The sequence below is a fragment of the Gekko japonicus genome, unplaced genomic scaffold, assembly GCF_001447785.1.
Source record: "Gekko japonicus isolate JY-2015 unplaced genomic scaffold, Gekko_japonicus_V1.1 scaffold2140, whole genome shotgun sequence".
Classification (NCBI taxonomy): domain Eukaryota; kingdom Metazoa; phylum Chordata; class Lepidosauria; order Squamata; family Gekkonidae; genus Gekko; species Gekko japonicus.
Window position 1 is genome coordinate 291,714 of NW_015176041.1, and position 8,206 is coordinate 299,919.

General features: G+C 54.4%; 1 protein-coding gene and 1 non-coding gene across 2 annotated transcripts in view; one reads left to right on the forward strand and one right to left on the reverse strand.

Annotated features, from left to right (window-relative positions):
- LOC107123413 (transmembrane protein 87B-like) overlaps positions 1 to 5,098 on the reverse strand; it is a 22,730-nt gene extending 17,632 nt beyond the window's left edge. Inside the window, exons 1-2 of the mRNA XM_015426660.1 lie at positions 5,040 to 5,098; positions 3,382 to 3,565 (exon numbers count right to left, since the gene is read on the reverse strand). Of these exons, the coding sequence (XP_015282146.1) occupies positions 3,382 to 3,565; positions 5,040 to 5,093 (238 nt within the window). The 5' untranslated portion in view covers positions 5,094 to 5,098. The remainder of the gene's footprint in view (positions 1 to 3,381; positions 3,566 to 5,039) is intronic.
- Positions 4,336 to 4,407, forward strand: TRNAA-GGC. The gene has a single exon. It is a non-coding gene; the product is annotated as a tRNA-Ala (tRNA).
- Positions 5,099 to 8,206: the final 3,108 nt, after the last annotated feature.

Below are 8,206 nucleotides of genomic sequence, written 5' to 3' on the forward strand. Positions count from 1 at the left end.
CTCCGGCTCACACATTTTCTTTCTTTCTTTCTTTTTTAAATGGCCCCCCGTCGGGGATTTTTTAATTTGCATTTTCTAAAAACTACAACAAAATTAGAGGGGGGGGTGTCCTACAAACTATAGGAGAAAGGAAAGAAAACCCACTAAAAACCCAAGAGTTGGAGGTCACATACTGCTTATAAAATTATTAGCTTAACAATATAAAAATTGCATTTCTTAGCATTTTTCTTCACACATTTTCGTCTCGGCTCAGGAAGGAGGGCTCCAGAGCAAACTAATTTATGCAGTAGCCAAATCACCTGCTCACAACTTTAATGCCAGTAGCTCACAAAGTAGAATTTTTGCTCACAGGACTCCACAGCTTAGAGGGAACATTGGTTGGGACCCAAAGCGGCTTCCGCCCTTCCTTCTTCAGTTTTATCCTCACAACAGCCCTGGTAGGTAGGCGAGGCTGAAAGTGTGTGTGACTGGCCCAGGGTCCCCCAGCGAGCTTCCGCGGCTCGAGTGGACATTTGAACCGGGGTCTTCCAGATCCTAGTTCAGGGGTCCCCAAACTTCTTGAGCCTGGGGGCACATCTGGAATTCTGACAAGGCGTGGTGGGCGTAGCAACAAAATGGCTGCCACTGGAGGCGGAGCCAGCCACAAAATTCAATTCCGCAGGGCCTGCAAGACCGATGTTTCACCGAGTCTTGTGAGCAAAATTCTACTTTGTGAGCTGTCGGCATTAAAGTTGTGAGTGAGGGATTTGGCTACTGCATAATCTAGCTGCTCTGGAGCCATCCCTTCCTGAGCTAAGACAAAAATGTATGAGCGGGAGGCTAAAAAACTGTGAGCTAGCTCACACTGACTCAGCTTAGAGGGAACATCAGCTGTGGAGTCTTGTGAGCAAAAATTCTACTTTGGGAGCTGCTGGCATTAAAATTGTGAGTGAACGATTTGCCTACTGCATACATTAGTTTGCTCTGGAGCCCTCCTTCCTGAGCTAAGACAAAATTGTGTGAGCCGGAGGCTAAGAAACTGTGAGCTAGCCCTTCCCTCCTCAGTTTTATCCTCACGACAGCCCTGGTAGGTAGGCGAGGCTGAGAGTGTGTGTGACTGGCCCAGGGTCCCCCAGCGAGCTTCTGCGGCTCGAGTGGACATTCGAACCCGGGTCTTGCAGATCCTAGTTCAGGGGTCCCCAACCTTCTTGAGCCTGGGGGCACATCTGGAATTCTGACAAGGCGTGGGGGGCGTAGCAACAAAATGGCTGCCACTGGAGGCGGAGCCAGCCACAAAATTCAATTCCGCAGGGCCTGCAAGACCGATGTTTCACTGAGTCTTGTGAGCAAAAATTCTACTTTGTGAGCTGCCGGCATTCAAGTTGTGAGCGAGCGATTGGGCTACTGCATAAATTAGTTTGCTCTGGAGCCCTCCTTCCTGAGCGGAGACAAAAGTGTCTGAGCCGGAGGCTAAAAAACGGTGAGCTAGCTCACACTGATTCAGCTTAGAGGGAACATCCACCTAGCTTGGCTCCTCCATCCTCTCCCTACCGGGAAAGGATATTAAGCTGTATACAGACATCATCTGTAAGTTCTCGCTGAATTTATTAGCTGTTGTAGATTTTCCGGGCTTTGTGGCGTGGTCTTGGCATTGTAGGACCTGATGTTTCGCCAGTAGCTGTGACTAGTATCCTCAGAGGTATAACACAGAAAAGAAGAAGAGACTGGATTTATACCCTGCCCTTCACTACCCAAAGGTGTCTCAGAGCGGCTTACAAACTCCTTTCCCTTCCCCTCCCCATAACAGGTCAGTCTCCAGCGGTCACCCTGACTTCCAGGGGCGCACACATGCGCATGCACATGTGAAAAATACAAAAAAACCCAAACAAACCAAAAAAAGAGGCTTGCATGGATTAAAGCCGATCTACGCAGGATACTGTTTTATCACCTCACTGCTATTTTGAGGGTCATAAGATGGGGGACGATTTACCACAGGCGTAGAGGGTTTTGAAAAGGAGAATCAAGCAAATTCCCAAAGGATAAGCCCCTCGTTGACAATTAGTCAGGACGACTAAATGGAACCTCCAGCTTCGGAAGAAGTATACCCCCGGATATCAGATACTCGGGGATGAGTGATGGGGACCGCTGCTGCCTTTGCGCCTTGCTTCCTGCATTTCTAGAGGCCTCTATCCGGACACGTATGGGAAGCGGGATACTGGGTCTAATGACACCTAAGCGGGGGGGGGGGTCCCCCAACTTTTTCTGAGCTTGCTGGCGTCTTTGGAATTCTGGCAGAGTGTGGTGTGCGCCAACACAAAATGGCTGCCCCAGGAGGCGGAGTGAGCCACAAAATGGCCGCCCCAGTTTACCCTCAGTCACACAGCAAAGAGCCTTGTGCTAGGGCGGCAGCCAGCCTTCCCTCTAAGCAGAGTTAGTGTGAGCCTCCGTGTCATGATCTGGGCTGTGCCACCAGAGGCCTACTGGGCCCAGGGAGCCTGGCTAGCAGTAGGTGAGGCTGGGCCTACAACTCCCAGAAGCCCCTGGGGAGGTTTTGGAGCCAAAATGGACCAATGGGAAAAGAAGAGGGCTGGGGAATAAAAGAACTGGTACAAGAGGAGAAGCTGTTCTTTCTTCCAGAGGGCAGAGCCAGAAGGAAGGCTGCTGCAGGGGAAGAAGCCCTCATTCTGAGGGAGCGGAGAGTAATGTAAGGCCACTTGAGATAGTGAGCTAGGGACAGTATATATTTAGACGCGTTAGGGCATTTGATTTCTTTTCTTTTCACCCACTTACTGTTATTATTCCTGCACCTTGTTTGTTTGACCACCTACACAATAAACCTTTTCCTTATTTCACTCTGCCTGGTCCTCACGCCTATTACTCGGCCAAAAGGGAGGTCTGAAGGTCTTGGGAGGGTGCTCTGGGCCTTCTCAAGGGAGCCTGGAACCAGAGTGGTGGCAGCGTCAGGTGACACCCCATCTGAGCCGTGAAAATCCGGCTCACGCATTTTTCTGAGCTCAGGAAGGATGGCTCCAGTGTTCCCTCTAAGCTGAGTTAGTGTGAGCTAGCTCACGGTTTTTTAGCCTCCAGCTCACACATTTTTGTCTTAGCTCAGGAAGGAGGGCTCCCGAGCGAACTAATTTATACAGCGGCCAAACCCCTTGCTCACAACTTTAATGCCAGTCGCTCACAAAGTCGAATTTCTGCTCACAAGACTCCACGGCTAACCAATCGTGTGGCCACCTGTTTGATTTTGCAGAGCGTTTTCCGGCTTCGTAAGCCGCCTCGATCCCTGCAGGAGGTAGGATGAGGCATGAAGCGCCGAAAGAGCGATTTTTGCAAATCCAGTCACCTTCACGGCGAGTTACTGGGACCGTCGGGGGAAGCACGCGGACCGCGACTCACCCGACACTCCGTGGTTCTGGATGCTCTGGAACTCCGCGTAGAAGACGGCCTTCTCCAGCATGCCCAAGAAGATGACGCCGCCGATCCAAAACTGGATGCGCAGGATGTCGCGCCAGTAGCAGGCGAGGAGGACCAGCCAGAGGACGCCGTAGAGCACGTAGACGATGCACATCACCATGTAGAACTGCGAGGGAAGGAAGGAGACGGCCGAGGCCGGGCGATCAGGAGGGACGCTGTCCCAGGGGCGGGAAGAGCTTGGCTGGAGAGTCACCAACCCAGCCGACTAACTCCGGCGTCAGTAAGAAAGCAAGTGCTGGACACATTTCAATCTCTCCCCCAACTCTATTTATTCATCGTCCGCCTTTCTCACTGGGACACAAGGCGGATTACATAGAATAAAATCCATACAATCAACAGCGCGGGGCCTCCAGGAGACGAGGCGACAGAAATGGACTTGGCCAGATCTGGAAACCAACCAGACTCGAATAAGTATTCTTGGAACCAGTGTTCCCTCTAAGCTGAGTGTGTGTAAGCCGGCTCACAGTTTTTTAGCCTCCGGTTTACACATTTTTGTCTTCGCTCAGGAAGGATGTGGCTCCAGAGCAAACTGATCGATGCAGCAGCCAAACCGCTCACTCGCAACTTTAATGCCAGCCGCTCACCAAATAGAATTTTTGCTCACAAGACTCCACAGCTCAGAGGGGGCGTTGCTTGGAATGTTTGCCTCTCTGTTCCCACTACAATGAGGAGCTGCTCTGGAGGCAAGCCCACACCCAAAGGGTGTAGAGACTCTACTGTTCAATGTCAAATTTGCGGAGGGGCTGCGGCTCAGGGGCAGAGAATCTGTTGGACACGCAGTAGGTCCCAGGTTCAATCCCCGGCATCTCCAGTTAAAAAGGACCAGGCAGACCTTTGGGAAAGACCTTTGCCTGAGACCCTGGAGAGCTGTCAAGAGGGGCTGTGGCTCAGTGGTAGAGCCTCTGCCTGGCATGCAGAAGGTCCCGGGTTCAATCCCCGGCATCTCCAGTTAAAAAGGACCAGGCAGGAGGTGATGGGAAAGACCTCCGCCTGAGACCCTGGAGAGCTGTCAAGAGGGGCTGTGGCTCAGTGGTAGAGCCTCTGCCTGGCATGCAGAAGGTCCCGGGTTCAATCACCGGCATCTCCAGTTAAAAAGGACCAGGCAGGAGGTGATGGGAAAGACCTCTGCCTGAGACCCTGGAGAGCTGTAAAGAGGGGCTGTGGCTCAGTGGTAGAGCCTCTGCTTGGCATGCAGAAGGTCCCAGGTTCAATCCCCGGCATCTCCAGTTAAAAAGGACTAGGCAGGAGGTGATGGGAAAGACCTCCGCCTGAGACCCTGGAGAGCTGTCAAGAGGGGCCGTGGCTCGGGGGCAGAGCCTCTGCCTGGCATGCAGAAGGTCCCAGGATGCGTGCTACCTTTGTATGCTCACCCTCCAAAAGGATGGAGGATGCGGCACTGGGTCGGAGGAACCGGGCGGAGGAAATCAGAGGTCCCCGGTGGGCTGTGGGCCTGTAGGCCAAGCTTGGACACCAAAGCTCGGTCCACAGAAATGGGCAATCACGCCTTTCCCAAAAACCCTCCAAGGCCCCCCCACCCATCGCCACCCCCATGGCACAGCCCCACCACCCCCACCACTCACCACCATGAGGGGCCACTCCGAGGCGGAGATGTAGAGGTGTTCCGGGTGCTTCATCTCCACGTCAACTGCGGGACACAACGGGAAGGTGGTCCATGGGTGAACGGCTTCCGAGGGACGGCCCTTCAGTGGCTCAACCCAACGGAGGAGGAGAACTCCTGCGGGTTTCGGCTGCTTCCCGTCCTTTTCCGCACGCGCCACGACCAGTGTTTTCCCTAAGCTGAGTTACTGTGAGCTAGCTCACAGTTTGTTAGCCTCCAGCTCACACATTTTTGTCTTGGCTCAGGAAGGAGGGCTCCAGAGCAGTGTTCCCTCTCAGCTGAGTTAGTGTGAGCCAGCTCACAGGTTTTTAGCCTCCGGCTGGCCCATTTTTGTCTCCGCTCAGGAAGGAGGGCTCCAGAGCAGGGTTCCCTCTCAGCTGAGGTAGTGTGAGCCAGCTCACAGGTTTTTAGCCTCCGGCTGGCCCATTTTTGTCTCCGCTCAGGAAGGAGGGCTCCAGAGCAGGGTTCCCTCTCAGCTGAGGTAGTGTGAGCCAGCTCACAGGTTTTTAGCCTCCGGCTGGCCCATTTTTGTCTCCGCTCAGGAAGGAGGGCTCCAGAGCAGGGTTCCCTCTCAGCTGAGGTAGTGTGAGCCAGCTCACAGGTTTTTAGCCTCCGGCTGGCCCATTTTTGTCTCCGCTCAGGAAGGAGGGCTCCAGAGCAGGGTTCCCTCTCAGCTGAGGTAGTGTGTGGCAACTCACAAAGTAGGATTTTTGCTCACAGGACTCCACAGCTTACAGGGAACATGACCCAATCTTTCGGGCCGACGACTCACAGACCAGTCCCGCCAACTTCCAAAGGGACACGCTTCCTGGTAACACGCGCCCAGATCCCGGGCAGGGCAAGACCAGAGCTCCGAGCTAGAGGATTCATCTGACCCCCCTCGAAAAGGAGAACCCTGGGTTTGTCCGGGTTCCACCTTAAGGAAGACAAACCAACCCGGACCAAGCAAGGTTCCCGGGCCTCACTGTGAGAAAGGGCTGCAGAACGGAACTCTGCCCTCCTCCGTTTTCTTTGCAGCTGAAATGTTCTGCGAACACGGGGCGGCAGGGAGAGGGTGCCAGGGATTCCCAGCGCCTGCCCCCCCGCCCTCCCTTGGGGCGCCGCTGGGAAAAGAATACCAATACACTCGCTCCGGGAGTGGTCCGAGCACTCCCATTTTACGGGCTGCTTGGCCTCCCCTCCCCCCGTGGCCAGTGTTCCCTCTAAGCTGAGTTAGTGTGAGCTAGCTCACAGTTTTTTAGCCTCCGGCTCACCCATTTTTGCCGTAGCTCAGGAAAGATGGCTCCAGAGCAAACTAGTTCAATGCAGCAGCCAAATCGCTCGCTCACAGTTTGAATGCTGGTAGCTCACAGAGTAGATTTCTTGTTCACAAGACTCCACAGCTTAGAGAGAACATTGCCGTGGCGTATATCTTCTCCGCAGCTTAGAAGAGTGACTCGAAACCGGGGACGACGCAACTGGCGGTCCGGCCAGACTGGAATCCCACTGAGACGCGGACTCCGTCTGTCCGCCGACGGCCCTCTGAGAGAAGACGGGCACTGCCACAAGGAGGGGCAGAGGGGCTTCCGCTCCGTGCACTGAGGGGCTGTTTGGCACATGGCACAGTGGCAGTGTGGCCCCGTGGCTACGAGACAGAGCCACGACGTCAATGAAACTGCTGAGCAGACGGGTTAGAATGGATCAAGGGAAGCCCTCCTTCACCCCAAGAGTGATTAACACGCGGAATTCATGGCCACAGGAGGTGGCGGCGGCTACAAGCATGGACGGCTTCAAGAGGGAACTGGATAAGCATATGGAGCAGAGGTCCATCTGTGGCTGGCTGTTAGCCACAAGGTACAGGTAGGAACTCTCAGGCTGGGGCAAGGGATGCTCTGTATTCTCAGTGTTTGGGGGTGGGCAACAGTGGGAGGGCTTCTAGTGTCCTGGCCCCACTGGTGGACCTCCTGATGGCCCCTGGGTTTTGGCTACTGTGTGACACAGAGTGTTGGACTGGATGGGCCATTGGCCTGATCCAACACTGGCTTCTCTTATGTTCTTAGGTCTGGGGCAAGTGATGCTCTGTATTCCTGGTGCTTGAGGGGCAACAATGGGAGGGCTTCTAGTGTCCTGGTCCCACTGCTGGACCTCCTGATGGCACCTGGTATTTTTGGCCACTGTGTGACACAGAGTGTTGCACTGGGTGGGCCACTGGCCTGATCCAACTTTGGCTTCTCTTATGTTCTTATGTCTGGGGCAGTGATGCTCTGCCTTCTTGGTGCTTGGGGGGGCAAGAGTGGGAGGGCTTCTAGTGTCCTGGCCCCACTGCTGGACCTCCTGATGGCACCTGGTATTTTTGGCCACGGTGTGACAGAGTTGGGACTGGATGGGCCACTGGCCTGATACAACATTGGCTTCTCTTATGTCCTTACGTCTGGGGCAAGTGATGCTCTGTCTTCTTGGTGCTTGAGGGGGGCAAGAGTGGGAGGGCTTCTAGTGTCCTGGCCCCACTGCTGGACCTCCTGATGGCACCTGGTATCTTTGGCCACTGTGTGACACAGAGTATTGGACTGGATGGGCCACTGGCCTGATCCAACATTGGCTTCTCTTATGTTCTTATGTCTGGGGCAAGGGATGCTCTGCCTTCTTGGTGCTTGGGGGGGGCAACATTGGGAGGGCTTCCCGTGTCCTGGCCCACCAAAAAATGGGGGGGGCAACATTGGGAGGGCTTCTAGTGTCCTGGCCCCACTGCTGGACCTCCTGATGGCACCTGGTATCTTTGGCCACTGTGTGACACAGAGTGTTGGACTGGATGGGCCACTGGCCTGATCCAACACTGGCTTCTCTTATGTTCTTATGTACGACTTTGGAAGGCCACAGTTTGGACCCCACCTCATCTGGTGGACCTTAGGAAGACACCCTCTCCACCTGTAAGGGGAGGACAGGAAAACCGGCCTGCTTTCCAGAGCTGCTGGAAAACCGGCCTGCTTTCCAGAGCTGCAGGAAGGATAACGACAACGCTGCGTGTGCAAGTGCCAAAACTGTATTCTGCATCGGGTGAGAGTGGGCAGTGCTGTTGAAGCAACAGACTTCCCGCACACGCGCAACGCTTTCGTATTCAGAGCCAAGTAACGTTTGGAGGCTCCGGGGGGG